This window comes from Anser brachyrhynchus, assembly GCF_964034855.1.
Source record: "Anser brachyrhynchus genome assembly, chromosome: 16".
NCBI lineage: Eukaryota > Metazoa > Chordata > Aves > Anseriformes > Anatidae > Anser > Anser brachyrhynchus.
The window spans coordinates 587,263-605,079 of NC_137734.1; the positions used below are offsets into that span (position 1 = coordinate 587,263).

The window sequence follows — 17,817 nt, forward strand, 5'->3', positions numbered from 1 at the left end:
GGATCGCGGCGGGGCTGGCACGGCCCGGCACGGCCCGGCACGGCACAGCACGGGGTCCCCGCTCCCCGCGCCGCCCCGAGCCGGGCCCAAATACCCCCAATGCCCCGGTACCCCGGTGCCCCAGTACCCCAGTACCCCGATGCCCCAAGAGCCCCAATACCCCAAATGCCCCAGTACCTGACGCCCCGATCCCAGGGCCCCGTCCCGCGGTGCTGTGGCCCCAGCAGACCCCGGCCTGCCCCGGCCCCCGCTGCCCTTGGCCCCCGGCCGCGCTCGCCACGCGCCCCCGCGGCTGGGCTGCAGCCACGGCCGGCGTCAGGCGCTCGCCCGGCCTTATTTAGCGCCATTCCTGCTCCCTCCTCGCCACTTTCTTGGGAACGTCTATTAATATCGAGGAACCGGCCCAGCTGCTGCCATCGCTCTGCGCCCAGCGCCAGCACCCCGCACCCTGCCCAGGTCTGCTCCAGGCCCGGGGTGCCCCAGGGCCACCCCCGGCACCCCACGTCCTGCCTGCCCGGCTGCGGGGACGCACCGCGGGGCTCAGCTCTCATGGGCAGCGGGGGTGTCCCGGCAGCCTCCCGCCCCTCCCCAGCACCGGGGAGCCCCACGGGACTGGTGCCGTGCCGCCTGTGCTGCCCTGAGCCCTCCTGGAGCCCCACGGGGCGCGGGCCACTTGGCCAGTGCATCCCCAGAGCCATTAGCCCTGGCAGCGGCGGCTGGCAGGGGCTGCGGCACTGGCGCCCACGCTCTGGGCTGCGCTGGGAGCCTTCGAGGAGGCCCCGGGCAGGTTTCCCACCCTCCCGACGGCACGAAGCGGCGCTGCCTTTTCCAGCCCCATCTGGGATGAGGGAGATGGGTGCCAGCAGTGCCAGGACCCCGCCGTGGGGGCCGGGTGCTCCTCGCCCACCCCGGGGCTTCAGACCCCAGCCCTGCCAGGGCCCGTCGCTCATCGGGGGCCGGGGGCTGCAGCAGGGCTCTGCGCTGGCCTGCCCAGCACCAGAAACGGGGGTGAAGGGCAGGGGCCGGGGGTGGCGGGCACGGCTGGGGCAGCCGGGGTGCTGCAGGGGCGAGGGAGGGGATGGAGCCCGGCCCCTGAGCTGGCCGCCTGCCCCCAGCGGTGCCGCGGGCTCGGCGGGGGCACGGGTGATGCCATCCGGCCGTGCCCGTGGTGCCGGGTCCGGCATGGCCACGCGGGGGAAGTCCCAGCCCCGGTGTCGGGGGGATGCCGACAATTGGGGGCTATTTTTAACCCCCTCCTTGCTGAGCTGCCCCGGGACTGGGGGGGGGGCACGAGCAGGGGACGGAGCCACGTTCCTGCCAAGGCTCCGGTGTCCCTCCCCGCAGGGCTTGAATTTCTATCCCGGCTTCAGACCCACGTTTAATCCCCAGCTCTTGGCCAATAACGCTTTGGCTAAATTAGGTAAAATGAGCCCGTTGCCAATGAGCGGGGCTGGATTTCCACCGGGGAGCTGATAGGCTGCCGGGCTGGGGGGCCAATGGCTGGGGGCACGGGGACACTACAAATTGGGGAGCCAGGGAGCTTCTGGGGGCTTCTGGTGCGTGAGGTGGTGACACCCTAGGGGAGGAGAGCAGCAGAGATGGCGTCAATGGTAAGAGCCCTGATGGTGCCGTGTGCCGGGGCGAGCTGCAGCTGGGCTGGGGGCGCTGGGCACCGCAGACACTGGGGGGATGCGGGGCTGTGCCAGGGCGCCCCTGGGGGAAGGATGGTCCCCATGGGCTGGAGCTCAAGGGCTGGCCAAGGCGGGAGGTGGCAGGGGACATGGGGGCAGCACAGGGCCCCCACGGGACGTGCACCGGGGAGAAGAGGGCACACGTCTGTCCGGGGAGCAAGCGGGCGCCCGGGGACATCGGAGCAGCCCCGACTGGACCCGGGCTGCGCGAAGGCGCTGAAAGCTGAGCGCTGGGTCATGCGACACCGCCGCGGCTCCGCGCCGCCCGCGCCTCCAGGAGAAACTCGATCCAGGGCCGACAGGTGCCCGTGGATGCGCACCGCTGTTCCCTATAAGGGGAGCCGAGGAGATCCCAAAAATAGTGCTGCGTGCCTGGGATGCCAAGGCAGCACGGGGGGGACGGGGGCCCCTGCGTCATGGACCCCCCCAGCGAGCGGCTCTCGCAGTGGCTGCGTGGATGCTGGGCGGCAGCTGAGCCGCGGGGGCTGCCCAGGGCCATGGCTCGCTGCGGGCATGGGCAGCGCCTCTCTGCTGTCCCCGCGTGCCGTAGGGCGGCGCTGTGCGAGGGCTCCGCGGCCGTGCCGGGGGGGCTGGGACCTGACCCTGTGCAGGGCCCCGCTGCAGAGCCCCTCGTCCTGCTGCCCCCACGCAGGGGTGTGTGAGGCCGGCGCTGACCCCTTCGCCCCTTGTCTTGCAGACGGACCAGCAGGCGGAAGCCCGCGCCTTCCTCAGCGAGGAGATGATCGCTGGTGAGCGAGGGCAGCGCCAGGGAGCGGGCTGGGTCCCGGCGGATGCACAGGGCCAGGGCCCACCCCGGTGCCCGAGGCCCCAGCCCCGACACCCCCCGTCCCCGCAGAGTTCAAGGCTGCCTTCGACATGTTTGACGCGGACGGTGGCGGGGACATCAGCACCAAGGAGCTGGGCACGGTGATGAGGATGCTGGGCCAGAACCCCACCAAGGAGGAGCTGGACGCCATCATCGAGGAGGTGGACGAGGATGGTGAGCGGCCTCCGCGGCGGGGTGGCGGGTGCTGAGGCGGGTGCTGAGGCCGGTGGCCTGACCTGTGCCGCGCTTCCTCCCCGCAGGCAGCGGCACCATCGACTTCGAGGAGTTCCTGGTGATGATGGTGCGCCAGATGAAAGAGGACGCCAAGGGCAAGTCCGAGGAGGAGCTGGCCAACTGCTTCCGCATCTTCGACAAGTGAGTGGGGCGGCGCTGCCTGCCTGCGCCTGCCCTCGGCGGGCGAGCGGGGCCCATCCTGCCCTTGCTCTCCCGCAGGAACGCGGACGGGTTCATCGACATTGAGGAGCTGGGCGAGATCCTCAGGGCCACCGGCGAGCACGTCACCGAGGAGGACATAGAAGACCTCATGAAGGACTCAGACAAGAACAACGACGGCCGCATCGACTTTGACGGTGAGCGGTGGCCCTGGCTGGAGTGGGCTGTGCGTGCAGCAGGGCGGGGGCTGACGGCGCCGCTCTCTTGCAGAGTTCCTCAAGATGATGGAGGGCGTGCAGTAAGGGACCAGACATTCCTCGGGCCAGCCGCTGCGCCCAGCCCCGCTCCACCGCCGGGGGAGCAGCCCCGCCGCAGCGCCTGGCCCCGGCCGCCCGCACGGCGGGAGCCCTGCCCGCACCGGGGCCCTGCTCTCTCCCTGTGGCCAGCGGCTGAGCTTTTCCTCGACGCTGTCAGATGTGGTTTATGGTTGAGCCTCATTAAAAGGGGAAAGGCTGAGCTGCCGGTACAGGATTATGCTGGGTTTGCAGGGGGAGGTGCTGCGGCACTGTCCCCAGCGCAGGGGGACGCAGGGATCCTTGCGGGCGGGTGCACCGCGCCACACACCACGCTGTGCCGTGCCGTGCCCTGTGCCGCCTGGCTCACCGCGAGGCACTCACGCAGCGGGGCGGCGCGGGGCAGCCGTTCCCACGGGCTGCTGGGCGGGCGCCAGCGCTGAGCTCAGAGTTTCCATGCAGAGCGGCCGCTTCCCACAGCAGCGGGACGGGGAGCGCGGCCCCATTCCCACAGGCTGGGGGTCCCGGCCGGCAGTGCCTGCGGGGCTGCTCCTGCCCGCTCTGGTGAGACCACAGGGGATGCAGGGGAGCCGGCGTCACCCCAGGGCCCTGTGGGCCTGCAGGGAAGGATGCAGGGGACCTGGCGGTAAGGTGGGGGAGAGCAGCAGCCCCCCCCCGCAGGGGTTAAGGCAATGCTGTGTCCAGGGAGCCCGTGCCAGCCCAGCCTGTGCCAGCGCTCCCTGGGGACCTGCGGCCTCGCACAGCCTCTGCAGCCGGGGAGGAGCGCAGCCATGGGGGCGCCGAGGGTGAGGCTCCTGGGTTCAGGAAGCGCCCAGTGCCCGTGGGGAGAGCGGGACCAGCCCCACGCAGGGCCCTGGCGCAGAGCCCGTCACGTCCCCGCAGAGCCGGGGCCACCGTGGAGGGGCCGCGTCCAGATTCCTCCTCGATGGCGCCGGGGCGAGGGGCTGCGTGTGGGGCACGGGGGGCAGTGGGGACGTGCGTGGCCACCCAGGCTGCCCTCTGCAAGGTGGCGGCTGGGCACCGCCAGCTGGTGTTGCAGCTGGGGGGCAGCGCCGACGGCCCCCGGCTGCGCGAGGAGCGGCGCGGGAGGAGCGAGGAGGCGCGGGAGCTCAGCGCCGGTAAGGGACCTGCGCAGCGGGCAGGGGGCACGGAGGGGGGGCCCCGGGGCAGCGGCCACCCCTGCACCGTGTGGGGCCGGGCCGAGGGGCAGGGCCCCCCTCAGCGCCCCCGTCCCGCAGGGCTGCGGAGCGCGCTGCTGGCGGGGCTGCGGCAGGCGGCGAGCCCCGAGGAGCGGCGGGAGCTGGAGCGGCTGTGGGTGCTCTTCCTCTCCGCCCTGGAGCTCTTCCTGCAGGACCTGCGCCAGGCCCACCGCCTCTGCCGCCTCTTCTCCCTGCAGGGGGGGGGCCCGGCCCTGCTGCGCACCGGGCTGGGGGGCCGGCGAGGGGGGGGCCCCGAGCAGCCCCCGGCCCCGCCGTGCCTGGAGGAGGAGATGGAGCAGGTGAGGGCCGTGCTGGCGGAGATGGAGAGCACAGCCAACATCCCCCTCTGGACGGTGGAGGCCACGCAGGCGGCAGGGCCGGGGGATCTGGGCGCAGCCCCCACGTCCCAGGGGCCGGGGCCTCGTGCCGGGCCCTGCTGCAGGGTCCTGTGAGCCAGGGCAGGGGATGAGGTGGCAGGACCAGGGCCAGCCCCCCCCCCCCGGTGCGGCACAGCTTGGGGTGGGGGGGCCCCGTGTGCCCCCACCGCCCCGGGAGCTGCCCCCATGGCGCAGAGCGAGCGGGGCTGCCCCTGCTGCGGAGCGCTAATAAAGCCCCCCTGACCCCACGGGTGTCTGTGTCCCTCCCTCTCCCCGCCACGCTCACAGAGGGGTGCGGGGCTGCTGCCTCAGGACCCTGGGGACGGGCCGGCCCACCCGCGGCAGCCCCAGCGCAGCTGTCCAGCACCGCAGGATGTCTGAATGCAGCAAAACCTTCAGGCTGGCAGGAGAAGAGTTATAAACGTGCATTTATTTATACATTAACCGTAGCTCGGACTCCAAAATTAACTTAAAAACAGCCTATGATACAGAAAGGCGCAGAGGGGGGCCGGACAGGGACAGAGGGGGCGGTGCAGGGAAGCGGCGGAGCAGGGGTCAGGTTTCCTGGCTCTTGGCCTGCTTGGCGTACGTCTCCCGCAGGTACTTCTTGAAGGCTGAGGAGAGAGGGGGGCTCGGGGCTCAGGGCCGGGCAGCGGCACAGCGGGGCCGGGGCCGTGCCGCCACCGCCCAGGGGAGGGGACGCCGCCGGGCACTCACCGGTTTGGTTCTTCCACAGCTCGGCGGCGTGCGTGTTCAGGGGGCTCTCGATGTTGGGCTCTGGGGACGAGGGCTGGGTGAGCGGGGTCCCGCACCGCGGGCAGCCCCGTCCCGGTCCCGGGCCCCGTCCCCGCGCGGACCCACCTGCCAGCAGGCTCTGGATGGAGAGCAGGATGGTGCGGACGTCGTAGAGCGCCGACCACTTGTCCTTCAGGATGTCGAGGCAGATGTTGCCCTGGGTGTCCACGTTGGGGTGGTAGCAGGGCGTGAGGAAGCGCACGGTGGGCGCGTTGTAGGGGTACCCGCTGGGGAACTCCAGCGACAGCTTGTACCGCAGCTCCTCGTACGCCTGCGGGCGGCACTTAGCGGGCGCGCGGCACGGGGGGGGGACGGGACGGGACCGGGGGGTCCCCGGCGGGGGGATCGGGGGGTCCCCGGGGGAGGGACGGGACCGGGGGGTCCCGGGGGTGCCGCTCACCGTGCCGGCCGCGCCGTCGATGGTGCCGATCCACCTGAAGAGGTTGTCGGACTCGGGGAAGGCGGAGATGCCTTTGTCACCGGACATCTGCGGGACAGCGCCGTCAGGGCCCGGCCGGCCCCGGTTCCGGTACCGGCCCCGGCCCCGGCGCCCGGCCCCCACTCACCATCAGCGCCATCAGCTCCTGCTGCAGCCTGCGGGGGGAAGCGCGCGTTACCGGCACCGTTACCGGGCGGATAACCGGTACCGGGCGGCTAGCCGTTACCGGCACCGTCACCGGGCAGCTCCGGCGGGCAGCGCCGCCGCGCCCCGTCCCGCCCCGGCCTCACCTCTTCCCCACCGATCCGCGGGCGGCCGGGGGCCCCGCCTCGGCCCCTTTCCGGGCGGCGGCGCTGGGCAGGGCGGCGGGGTCGGCGTTCTGCGAGGCCATGGCGGCTCCGTGCGGCTCCGCTCCCAGTCCCGCTCCCGGCCCCGGCCCCGCCCCCCTCCCGCGCGCGTTTGAATGTTTCAAACCGGCGCGGCGCGGACCAATCAGCGCCCGGCCGCCCTGGCGCCGGCCAATCGCCGCCCGCCGGGGACGCGGCTGCCACGGAAACGGCGCGCGGCAGCGGCCCGCCCGCGAGGCGCAGGCGCAGAGACGCGGCGTCTGGCCCCGCCCCCGCGCGGTCTTAAAGGGGCAGGCGCAGGAGGCGGGTGCGAAGCAGCGGCTTTATTGGGGGGGGGGAGGAGGGGGCTCAGGGCGCGGGGGGGCCCTCGGGGGGCGGCGGCGGGTCCCCCCCGTCGCGCAGCGTCTCCATGTACTTCTGCATCTTCTCCGTCATCCACGCCGGCGGGACGAAGGGCTTCAGCTCCTCCAGCCGCAGCTCGCCAGAGTCCCTGCGGGCACAGCGCCGGCGTCAGCGGGCACCGGGGGGGGGGCACCGGGCTGGGGGGGGGGAGCGGGGGGGCACTGGGGTGAGGCACCGGACCGGGGGGGGGGGGGCACTGAGGGGGGGGGCACCGGGCTGGGGGGGCACCGGGGGGGGAACTAGGCCAGGGACCGGGGGGGGCGCTGGGGTGAGGGGGCAGTGCAGGGGGGGCAGCGGGCTGGGGGGGCACCGGGCCGGGGACTGGGGGGGCACCGGGCCGGGGACTGGGGGGGCACCGGGCCGGGGGGCCCCGCCTCACCTGTAGTCGTCGCTGGCAGCCAGGTCGCGGATGTCCTCCTCCAGCAGCAGGTAGGCCTGCGCGGGGCGAGACAGGCGCTGGGCATCGCCGGGCACGGCGGCAGCGGCACCGGGAGCGCCCCCCCGCCCCGCCCCGCCCCAGCAGCACACCGCGTGGGTGCCCGGGGTGCCGAGCACCCGGGAGCGCCCCTGCCTCTGCCTGTCCTGCCGGCCGCCTCCCGCGGCGCGCCGACGGCGCCCGGCCTCGCCGCTCGCCCGGCCTGAGCGTACTCACCATCTTGCCCCCAGTGGCCCTCATGTGCTGCTGCTCTGCCAGCCAGTGCTTATCCTGCGGGTCGGCTGCGTACTGCAATAAAGCAGCAAGGACCTGGCTGAACGCGGGCGACGCTCCCCTCCCCGCTCGGACCCCCCTCCTGCTGGGACGGAGCCCGGCCGCCGCCTGCGCCTCGCCTCTGCGGCGCCGCGCTCGGGGGCTCACGGAGGGAGGGCTCAGCCCTGCCTGCCCTCTCCTCGAGTCGAAGCCTGGCTGCAGGCGAAAGCGGCTCGGAGGCTGCGCCACGCCGTCGTGTGTCGGTGTGCTAGCCCGACCGTGCGCGCCCTGAGACGACAGACGGGGGCACGGGGGAGGAATAAACAAGCGAGCCAAAGCACGCGCTCCCGGTTCCCGTCACAAACTGCTGCCGAGCAAACCCCGAGGAGGAAGCATCCTGCCGTGGTGCCTGACCTTAAAGAGGTGGGGATGCTTGATGTAGAGTCGCCCTCTTGTTCCTCCCATCCCGAGAGCTCTGAAAGAGGAACACGAGGGGGGCGTTACACCCAGGCAGAGGGGTGCTGCAGTGGCACTGGGACACCTCCTCTCCTCCCCAGCCCTTCCTACTGCTTCCGAGGCAGAGAAGTGAAGTGACGGGAGGAGTCTTACGGGCTCCTGCCTTGGAGACACCACCCTCCATCAACAGGGCCATTCCTTACTTGTTTGCTCGAGATCCCAGCACAAAGGTTGTGGTTTCAGTCAGTCGGGATGGATCCCACTACAGAGCAATTGGAAAAGGGGCAGCATTAGAAATGAAGCTGGTGCCAGCCAGTGCTCCACGAGCCTCGGCGCTCTGATGGGGAACCTCAGAACCGCCCCTTGGTTTGGGAGGGAGGGAGGTAGCCGCAGACCTCCGGATTGCCACAGAGGAGGGAATCTGCTGTTATCACCCTGGGCTGATCTAAGTGGTTTCCCCCAGGGGAAACACTTGTGGGATCCTCCTGGCTACTGCTACGGCTCGCCCTGGGTCTCCTAACAGCTGTACCACACCACGGAGCTACAGGCTACAGTGTCTGGAGGAGGCAAGCAAAGGCTCCCAGGCACTTCTCTTCTCGCTTCTCTCCCGGCACTGCAGCGGCCCGGCAGGGCACAGCACAGCCGAGGCCTGGCCTGAGCTGCCACCGCAGGCAGGGCTCTGCTGGCGGAAGCGAAGGGGAGGAGAGGGAGAGCCCAGCGGCGTCGGCCAGCCAGTACCTTTGGTCCATCCCTTCTCACGGGCTCAGAGACTTTAAGCTTCCACCTAAGGGGAAGGAAAACGAAGTAAGGATGGGTCCCAGAGGGATCAACGCAGGCAGACACCACGAGCTCCCAGCAGCAGGGAGCTGAGCTCCAGCCCTTCCAGACCCACTCACACCTTCCGCCTCTCTGCAGCGCCCGCCTCCAGACCCTCACCTCTGCTGCACGTCCTCTCTCCCCCCAGCTGCCAGGGTCCCCCCACTGCCCATGAACCGTCTGTCTCACGGCTCACTGAATCACCCGTCTGGACCCGTCCAAAACTGCTTCCCGGCAGGCCTTTGCCTCCTGCAGCTCAACCTCAGCCCAAACCTTCTTGCCCTCTCGCGCCTCCCCGCGCCTCTCCGCGGTGCAGGGCAGGAGGACAGCGCAGGGTTTCCTTACCCCTTGTCTCAGCCGGCCTCGCTCCCCGCCCTCCCCCCAGAGCTCGGGGCCCGTACTCACGCAGCCATGCCCGAGACCCCGCGATCATTCGACAGGCTCTGTCCTGGAGGCCGTCCCTTTCTCTGCAGGGAAGAAAGTCTCTCATCAGCACGAGGTGAGAGAACCCTTTTGTCTATCTGTCCCCTCTTTGGGAAGCCGCTCTTTTTACCACGTGCACAAATGCTGGCTGGCACAAGAGCAAGCTCCTCTGAGCCGCCACAGAAGCCACTCGCATGCATTCGTACTGTGGGAACGGCCAGGCGTGAGGCACAGGCCCTCCCAAACATAAAGTCCCTTGGGGAAAACTCCCCTACCTTTTTGGGAACGGGGCTTCCTCGACGATTCAGCTCCTCATCCAACTGTCGGGCACGCTGGAAGAGGAACGGCAATAATAGGGACTGTGCCTGGGGTCTGTGGTGCTCTGTAGGCTCCCCCTCCCTCCCAGCCTAACGCTCCCAGTTTCAGCTCCTCACTGGCACAGCTGACGGACAGGAAGGTCTCGGTGACAGAGCTCTACTTTGCTGCCCTGCAGCTTTTTAAGGACAGTGCTGCGCAGCCCACTGAAAGCACTTCTGTAGTTTGACAGACAAGGAACAGGCAGAGAACAGAGCAGTTCCAGCCCCTTCACTCACTGCTCCCAGCTCCTACAAATCTTTAAAGCCTCTGGGAACGACAACGACTTTTACCTTTGGTCCTGCCTGCTCGTGGGGCAGCCTGGGCACAACCTTTTTGCCATCGGAGAACAGCAGCTTGGCCTGCAGGAAGAGAAGGAAGGGTTACCCGGCTGTGGGTTAAGAGGGGGACCCGCCAGCACCCCCTGCTTTGCCCCGTGAAGGCGATCTGCGCGCAGAGGCACTCGCTCTGAAGGGAGGGTCGCAGCCGCGTGACGTTTAAAGGCTACGGCTGAGGATCTCGCGCCCGGCTGACCACGAGGGCCGGCCGCTACAGAACCCGGGGCCTCGGGGGCGCCTGCCCCAGGGCCCCCACCCGCCCCGTTCCCGGAGCGCTGCCACGCGCGCTGGTGCCCACCTGCTCCAGGCAGCTCCGACACGTCTCCTGGATGAGCTGCTCGGGGTCCACCTCCTCCCCGACGTTATCGCGCACGTTGATCGCAGCCTTCTGGAAGAACTGGGGGGGGGGCACGAGGGGGTGAGCGCCCCGCATCCGGGCCACGCCGGGCAGCGCGGGGCCCTGCTCCCAGCCCGCGGCCGCACACCAGCAGCCTGCGGCCACCCCCGCGGCCCTCACCTTCATGTACTTGTTGAAGACGCCCCGGATCTCCTCGTTGATGCTGGGCTGCAGCACGGCCCGCAGCAGCTCCATGGACACGGCCGGGTCGGTGAAGCTGCGGGCGGAGGAGTCAGGAGGGGGGGGCGCGGGGACCGGCGCGGCCCGGCCGCCCCCCCTCACCCCCCGGTGCCGGTGCCGGTGCCGGTGCCGTACCTGGTGGTCATCTGGGAGCGCCGGCCGCGCCGCTGCACCTGCCGGTGCTTGATCATGATGTTCCAGGGGCTCTGCGGGACACAGCCGTCAGCCGCCCGCCCGCCGCCGCCCCGCCGCGCCCCGCCGCCGCCCCGCCCGCCTCACCGTGCCGCCCGGCTGCTCCTCGGCGCCCCCCGGGCCCTCCTCGCCCGGCGGCCCCGGCTGCTGCTCCGCGTCGCGGGCGGCGCCCATCGCGCCCCGCTCCCGGCCCGCGGCCGCGCAGCGCCCGGAAGGCCCCGGCCCGGCCGCGTCATCGGGCGGCGACGGGCGGAAGGGGCGCTGCCACGGCACCGGCACCGGCACCGGCACCGGCAGGGGCGGCGGGGGGGCGGTGCTGTGTGTGCGTACGGAGGGGGCGCTCCCCTCCGGCCGGGCGGGCCTCGCCTCGGCCGGGTCCGGGTCCGGGTCCGGGTCCGGGTCCGGGTCCCGGCGCCGCTCCCCCCCCGCCGCGCCCCCCGCCGCCGGTGCTTGCCGTGCCCGGCCCCGGACCGGAGCCTGCCCCTGACCCGGGAGCTGGGCGGGCCCCGGGCCGGGGCTGGCGGCGGGGCCGTGCCGTCCCGCAGCCGCTGCAGGGCCCCGTGCCGCGGGGCGCGCCCCCGGTGGGACCGAGCCGAGCCCCCCGAGCGGCCGGCCGCCTCCCGGGGCCTCGCGTTCGTCCCCGGGGGTGCCTGCACCGGGCCCCGGGCCCTGCCTGGCCTCCCGGCCCCGCCAGCTGCAAAGTGAAAACCCAAAGCGCCACGCGGGGCTCGCCGGGCCCTGCGCGGCGCTGAAGGAGCGGGGCTTTCTGCTGGCATGACGTTAAAGTTCTCCTTGGGAGGCGAGCTTGCTGTTGCGTTAGTCGTGTCTCTTTGTTGCTTCCAAGATAAATCAGATAAATCAGATACATAAACGAGACTTAGGGACACGCAACATTGAGGCGTCTTGTGTTCAGGGGGAAGCTGCTGTGGGGGTGATGAAGGAAGGCCGGGTGCCACCGGCAGCGAATTGTCCCCGAACGCAGCTGCCCGTGCGCCCCCGCTGCCTGCGGGGCGGGAGCCTCCTGCCGTTGTCCTCCCCTCGCTGCCCGTGTGGTCGGGTGGCTTTGCGCGGATGAGGTCAGGCGGTGACACAACCCAGACCTGCCGTGTGGCCGTGCTGGTCACCGTGTTGGCATGGCTTCGTTTTTGTCAGTACTGGGCTTTTTCCATGCAATTTTGGTTGCTCCAAATTATTAGCAACTTTATTTGCACAACCGATGAATGCACGAATTCTGTTCTTCCTGAATACCTACTGAGGTGGTTGGCTGTTGCTTGGTGGTTTGTGTTTGGTTCCCTTTTTTTTTTTTTTTCCCTGCGGTAAATCAGCAGCAGTGGATTTGCAAAGGAGGAGGAAGCAATACTGGCCCTAGGTGTCTGGTCGGGGTTCTGCTCGAGCACAAAGCAGACGTTTCACGTGCAGACCTGTCGGCTGGGAGGTGTGCGTGCCGGTACTGTAAGGTGACCTGAGATACGGAGCCCTGGGTCGTGCTGGAGCTGCGCAGCAGTGCCCATCGAAGCAGCGCCTTCGGTGTCCCCTGGGAGCCCTCCTCAGGGAGCCGCTCTGCCGCTCAGGTCACGCCCGTGAGTCACGGCTGCTCCCACCGGCTGGGTTTCACCCCGCGCCTTGGTCACATTTTGAGGTAGAGAGGAAGTAGATAGGAATCTGTGGCTAAAGAGTAATGGAGATAATTGCAGAGTTATCATTACCAGCCCCTGCAACGTCTCATCCGGAGCGTTTGGAGGCCGGCGTGTGTCAGTGCCGGCTGCGGCCGGTGCCACCTCTGGGCGCTCGGGTCCGGTCACGAGCCGGGCGGAGACCAGGGAGCTGTGGTCACCGAGGGGCTGCGCAGGGAGCGCCCCAGCGCTCTGGTGGCTGGGGAGGGGCTTTAGGGGGCAAATCTGGCATGCTCCGTGTAACCTGGCTGTGGAACTACGGCACTTACACCTGCAGAAAGGTGACCCTGGATTTTTGTGGATGGATTTTCCAAGGCACGACAGCTCCCCGCCATGTGGGGGTCCCACGGCAGCGCCGCATGCCCGCGGGCGGTGCGGGAAGCAGCAGGGCGCAGGGGCGGTGCGGTGCGGGGCCCTGCTCAGCACCGCCGGCTGCAGCAGTAACGCAGCCTGGGCACCTGCCCGGGTAGACCCTGGGGCTGTGACGCACGGAGTGCGGGAACGTGGCAGACACGGGAAGTTTGCAGGGAAATAGCACCGGAATTGAGTCACGGCCACAAGGAGTGGAGGAAACCTGCACTTAGAGCACGGAGCCTTCCTCCCACGCAGGTTGGGCAGCACCTGGGCCCTGCACCTTCCCACTTCCAGGCACGCGGCCCCCGCACTGCCCCGCGTGTTGCCTTTTGCAACTGGCCGTGCTGCGGCACGGAGTGTTCTGTCTGTCAAGAGAACTTTTTCCTGCTGTTTTTAAAGCATAAAAAGTTACAAAACCAGCAGTGCAAACGTGCGCATGGAGCGCTGAGCTCCTCGGGGCGATGGGACGCTCCTTCACGCCTTCCAGAGCACCGCTTGGAGCTGGGAAAGTGCCCCCCAGGGGGAAAGCACTTTTGGCATCACAAATGCCCGCGAAGGGGAAGATGCCTGTGAAGAACAGACCAAAGTGGGCCTCGAGGGAGGGCTGGGTCACGGCCTGAAGCGGCGGTAAAGCCTCCGGGGGCTGCCTGCAGCGTGCGGCCGGGCTGTCCAGCATCCTCTCCCACCGCTCCGTGGCGGCACAGCCGGGGTGCTGCCGGCGTCCCGAGCGTCTCCGCGGTGAGCGGCGTTGCGGCGGGACGTGGGAGGTTCCCGGGGCCGCCTCCTCGGCCCTCGCCGCCTCTCCCGGGGGGGAACCTTAAATCCCCGCCCGGCGCCGCCCGGGCACTCGCGCCGGCAGCATGCGGGCGAGCGGCAGCCTCCTGCTGGGGCTCCTGGCCCTGAGCGCCCCGCTGCACGCCGCGCCTGCCGCAGGTGAGCACGGCACGCCCCAGCGCCCCGAGGAGACAGCCTGGGTCTTGGGTGGCGTGTGCTTTAGTGTCTGCTTTAACCCTGGCGTTTACGAGAGCTTTCTGCGGAGGGTTGCAGCCCTCGTGAGGTTTAACCCTTGCTTATGTCGTGTGATCTTTGAGTTCTGCCAGGCGTTAAAAGCCGGGCAAATGCTGAGTGTCTGCTGTGTTCCGGCCGCCGAGGCTCCTCTCGCATTCTCTAACATCCTCCTGATGCTGTTTCTCCCGGTGCCGTCGGCTGGGGCCCCACTTGCCCTGAGCACCAGGAGAGTGCAGCCTGGCGCTGCCCAGCCGCAGCAGCTGGTGGGGCCGGGGGCCGCTGGCGCCGGGGTTTGTTTTTTTTTGGGAGCGTCCAGATGGGGGACGGAGCCTGCAGCCGCGGCGGTGCTGGGGAGATGCTTCTCCTGTCTCGTCGGGCAGAAGCAGCTCCCTTGGCAGAGCCCAGGGCTGCCGTGGGCTGGACCGAGCCAGAGGCAGGAGCGAGACGAGACCTTGGCTGGGCAGGGGGCAGCTGAGGGGGCTGTCACCCGCGGGGCCCCAGCCACGACTGCTTTGCTCTGGGCATTTCTGCATCAAAATGAAAGCAGGCAGCTGTTAGAGCCTGAACGGGGCAAGTGCTGTGTCCACGCACACGGGTGTCCCCTTGGCTGCCCGGCTCCCTGCTCGTGGTGTGCTGCAGGCACGCCCCCAGCCACCCCCCGAGGGTGCGCAGCCTCGAGGGGGGCGCGCGTCTGGAAGAGGGGAAATTCCCTCAGAACCATTTTTTTTTTTTTGTCTCTTCCCCTCGGGAATAATGGCAAACTTCTGAAGAAATGAAAATTGCATTTCTTTCTGAATGAACAGTGAACTGATTTTTAGAGCAGTGTTTAAAATTCTGCTGAGCTTCTTCTTCCAGAATGCTCCTGTGCTTGCTGCCACCTGGGCTGTTTTATTTTAGAGCTTAAACTACTGGGCAATAACGGCTCAGCGTGGGCCAGATGGGCTGTTGCTCTGTAATGAGATGCTGGGGCCATTGCACTCCAATGGAAACGCGTCTGCAGAAACGTCTTCATCGTTTTCTGAATGTTCTTCTCTAGAAACCTGAATTTCTTTTGGTCTTGGTTATAGGCTGTTGTAAAGCTTGTGCTATAGCTCACCTTTCTCCAGCAAGTCAGGGGTTTTGACGCCTTCATTCTGATACTTCGGTCCCGTTCCCTGTTTTAGAGAGCTGCCGAGAGGCGGGCGATGCCCGGCAGCAGCGTGTTGCGTGCTGCAGCTCCGTTTCTGGGCTCCCTTGTTACTGCTTACCGGGAAGGCGCGCGTGCTTGCTTCAGAAACACGCTTAGCAACGTGCCCGTGCCCTGGCTGAGCACCACCTCGCACATTCATTCTGTGTTGCTGCTGTCAGTGTCTCAGCCCTCTCCCGTTTCCCCCACCCCTCCTGCAGGGGCTGCCCGGGCGGCTCCCGCTGGCACCCAGGGGCTCTCTGGGCGCTGACGGCCCCGTTCTCTTCCCACCCAGGGGTGCCCGGAGCAGCCTCCGCCGTCCCCGCGACTCGGCCGCAGCCGGAGGACGCCCCGCGCCGGGAGGAGCCCGACCCCGCGGCCGGGGGGCAGCAGCCGGGGGCAGAGCGGGGCAGCGCGGAGCAGCGCCCGTGCGGGGCATGGCCGGCGGCCGCCAGGCCTGTGCCAGGGACCGGAGCTGAGAGCCGGGGGAAGCCCACGCCGGGGAGCAAACCTCTGCTGCGGGAGAAGCCGGAGACTGAGAAGAAACCCAGTGCGGGGAGGAAGCCAGCGTGCGGGGGGAAGGCGGAGGCTGGGGAAAAGCCAAAGACTGTGTCAAAGCCAGGGGCAGGGGGGGAAACGCAGAGCGCAGGGAAAACGGAGAGCAGGGAAAAGCCGGAGGCTGGGGGGAAGCCGGAGGCTGGGGAGAAACCTGTGGTGGCAGAGAAGCCAGAGGCAGGAGGAAAACCAGAGGCTGGGGGGAAGCCGGAGAGTGGGGAGAAGCCCGAGTCGGGGGAGAAATCCGAGTCTGACCATGGTGACAGCGAGGAGGGTGATGACAGCGATGGTGACAACGACGATGACGACGATGGCGACGAGAAAAACGAGCATGAAGATGAGGGTGAGGATGATGATGGCTATGATGACGACGACGATGGCTATGGTGACGATGATGAAGATGATGGCGAGGGTCACGATGACTATAGAGATGATGACGGATACGGTGACGATGACGACAGTGAAGAATACGGTGGGGGTGACGGCAGTGACGACGCTTGGTGACCGATGCTGCAGGGTGAGGAGCGCCTGTGGCGGGTGGACGCGTGGGGCGGCCGCCCCCTGCCTCCGTCTCTGCCTCACTCTGCCAGGGCTGGTCCTGGGCACCAACGTCGCTCTGGGCAGGACCTTCTCTTTCCAAATAAATCCCACGTTGGGCAACTGGCTCAGCACGACAAGCTGTCCCTTGTCACAGCGCCTGGCATGGCACGGCTGTCTGGGGCGGCCCCAGCCCTGCCCAGGGGATGCTGGAGCTCCCACGCCTGGGGTCCTTTGCGGAGACGTGATTCTGACACCGAGGCAGAGCCACAGGGACAGCGCAGCCCAGGCTCACGTCCGGGACCAGCAGAGCTTCCCTGGGCCAGGAGAGCCCCCTGCGGGGTCCCCACAGCCCCCTGGGGCTTCCTGGCACCAGGGCACCTCCCAAAGCAGCCGTGCTGGCAGGGCTCGGCCGGGTCCCGGCCACAAGCTCGCGTGCCCCTTGGAGCCTGGCTGTGCCCACAGCACCATGACCACGACTCGCTGCCAGCGGGGTCAGGAGCTGGGGGAGCACCGCTCACGGCGCTCAGGTGCGGCTCCGACACAGTCCCTGGTGCCCAGGAGCAGAGCGTGCCAGCGCCCGGGTGCCGCACTGCACCCTGCTCCCTGGGGGCTCTGGGGTCCTGCCTGCGCCAGCTCGAAGCCTGCTGGTGCTGCGGGAGGAGCCGTTCCCAGCTGCATCCACGCAGACCCAGAAACACCCCTGGTATTTCACAGCCCGGACGAGCAGCAGAGCTGAACCGGGGAGAGGTTGGGGCTGGTTGTGCCCCCTGGGGCTGCCCGGGGCCCTGGGCAAGCTCCAGGGACAAGGCCAAGTCCCCTGTGGGGACACAGCGGGGTCCTGCCAGGCGTCTGCTGCAGGAGGGGCTCTGGGAACAGGAATGAGCCCGGTGCTGGCAGCAGCAGCACAGCCCGTGGGCTGCAGGCAGGACTCGTGTGCGGGCCCCGGGGCTGGCCGGCTGCCGTGGCACATCCCTCCGCAGGGCTGGGGGGCCCGCGGGGCCAGAGGGGGCTCGCCAGGAGACTGACACAGCAGGAGCCACCGGTGCTCATTGCAGACTGGGTTTACTGGCAAGGAAGAGGCAAAGAGACAGCCGTGCCTGGTGCTGAGCTGGGTGCAGCGGGAGGGGATGGAGGGTGATGGGTGCTCGTCCTGCAGCCGAAGGATGCCTCCGTGTCCGGCTGTCTGTCCGTCCAGCTGTCCGGCGCCAGGCGGCTGCACAAGCGGGGTCCTCAGTGGGGGTCCAGGCGGGAGCTAGGTGAAACCTGGGGAGCGGCAGGAGCGTCCCAACCCTGCGGCATGCCGGGGCCCTGGAGGGCGAGGAGGGCCCAAGCCCCCGGGTGCCCCTGGGCTGTGAGGTTTGGGGTCACACGGGGGGGGCAGCACCGCTGTGTGGGACGCTGCACCCCAGGCACGGCCGTGCTCGGCCCTCTTTGTGCGGCCGGGCACCCCCCATGGACCTGTCCCCCTCTCACCTGAAGCCACCAGCCGGGCCCAGAGGCAGCAGAGCCCCAGGAGCAGGAGCAGCGACAGCAGCCGCATGGTGCACAGGGCTGGCAGCACCAGGCTGCTGCGAGGCGCAGGCAGGGCTTTAAATCCTCCCCGGGACAGGGGTTGGTCCCCGTGACCCCGTCCCTGCCCCAGCTCCATCTGAGCGTGACCCCCCCGTCCCCTCCCTCCTGTGCGCCGGTGCCGCTGGACGAGGCTCACAGGGAGGCTCAGGTGGGACCACAGCGCAGCTGCGTGCCCCCGGTGCTTGGCTGTGGGCTCTGAGCGGCCCCAAGGGCTGAGCTGTGCCGTGCCGAGCCGAGCCGAGCCGTGCTGCAGCACCCAGAGCACCCACGGGCACCGGCGCAGCCGTGAGGGCAGCTGGGGGACAGGACAGGGCCGGGGGGAC

General features: G+C 69.1%; 5 protein-coding genes across 6 annotated transcripts; 3 read left to right on the top strand and 2 right to left on the bottom strand.

Moving 5' to 3' along the window:
- The first annotated feature begins 4 nt into the window (after positions 1 to 4).
- On the top strand, positions 5 to 3,426 carry TNNC2 (troponin C2, fast skeletal type). Its single transcript, XM_080558633.1, has 6 exons — positions 5 to 1,610; positions 2,389 to 2,440; positions 2,548 to 2,691; positions 2,778 to 2,892; positions 2,971 to 3,107; positions 3,181 to 3,426. Exons 1-6 carry the CDS (start codon positions 1,599 to 1,601, stop codon positions 3,210 to 3,212), a joined length of 492 nt encoding a protein of 163 aa, XP_080414759.1. The 5' UTR covers positions 5 to 1,598; the 3' UTR covers positions 3,213 to 3,426.
- Positions 3,427 to 3,556: 130 nt separating this feature from the next.
- Positions 3,557 to 5,076, top strand: LOC308179049 (regulator of G-protein signaling 9-binding protein-like). The gene is made up of 2 exons (XM_080558627.1): positions 3,557 to 4,342; positions 4,463 to 5,076. The coding sequence occupies exons 1-2, from the start codon at positions 4,150 to 4,152 to the stop codon at positions 4,873 to 4,875; spliced, it is 606 nt and encodes a 201-aa protein (XP_080414753.1). The 5' UTR covers positions 3,557 to 4,149; the 3' UTR covers positions 4,876 to 5,076.
- Positions 5,077 to 5,210: 134 nt separating this feature from the next.
- UBE2C (ubiquitin conjugating enzyme E2 C) lies at positions 5,211 to 6,486 on the bottom strand. Its single transcript, XM_080558632.1, has 6 exons — positions 6,325 to 6,486; positions 6,162 to 6,189; positions 5,996 to 6,082; positions 5,662 to 5,866; positions 5,518 to 5,577; positions 5,211 to 5,414 (listed from the first exon to the last, which is right to left on the bottom strand). The coding sequence occupies exons 1-6, from the start codon at positions 6,423 to 6,425 to the stop codon at positions 5,356 to 5,358; spliced, it is 540 nt and encodes a 179-aa protein (XP_080414758.1). The 5' UTR covers positions 6,426 to 6,486; the 3' UTR covers positions 5,211 to 5,355.
- A 198-nt stretch (positions 6,487 to 6,684) lies between these two features.
- On the bottom strand, positions 6,685 to 10,873 carry DNTTIP1 (deoxynucleotidyltransferase terminal interacting protein 1). Of its 2 annotated transcripts, XM_080558620.1 has the most exons (13): positions 10,715 to 10,873; positions 10,571 to 10,641; positions 10,376 to 10,472; positions 10,157 to 10,255; positions 9,814 to 9,882; positions 9,442 to 9,498; positions 9,149 to 9,210; positions 8,666 to 8,711; positions 8,131 to 8,189; positions 7,886 to 7,946; positions 7,436 to 7,507; positions 7,163 to 7,218; positions 6,685 to 6,871 (listed from the first exon to the last, which is right to left on the bottom strand). In XM_080558620.1, the coding sequence occupies exons 1-13, from the start codon at positions 10,799 to 10,801 to the stop codon at positions 6,730 to 6,732; spliced, it is 978 nt and encodes a 325-aa protein (XP_080414746.1). In that variant the 5' UTR covers positions 10,802 to 10,873; the 3' UTR covers positions 6,685 to 6,729. The 2 variants fall into 2 exon arrangements, with proteins under 2 accessions (XP_080414746.1, XP_080414747.1); XM_080558621.1 differs by lacking the exon at positions 7,436 to 7,507.
- A 141-nt stretch (positions 10,874 to 11,014) lies between these two features.
- On the top strand, positions 11,015 to 16,059 carry LOC308179046 (uncharacterized protein). The gene is made up of 2 exons (XM_080558624.1): positions 11,015 to 13,587; positions 15,123 to 16,059. Exons 1-2 carry the CDS (start codon positions 13,515 to 13,517, stop codon positions 15,884 to 15,886), a joined length of 837 nt encoding a protein of 278 aa, XP_080414750.1. The 5' UTR covers positions 11,015 to 13,514; the 3' UTR covers positions 15,887 to 16,059.
- The last annotated feature ends 1,758 nt before the right edge of the window (positions 16,060 to 17,817 follow it).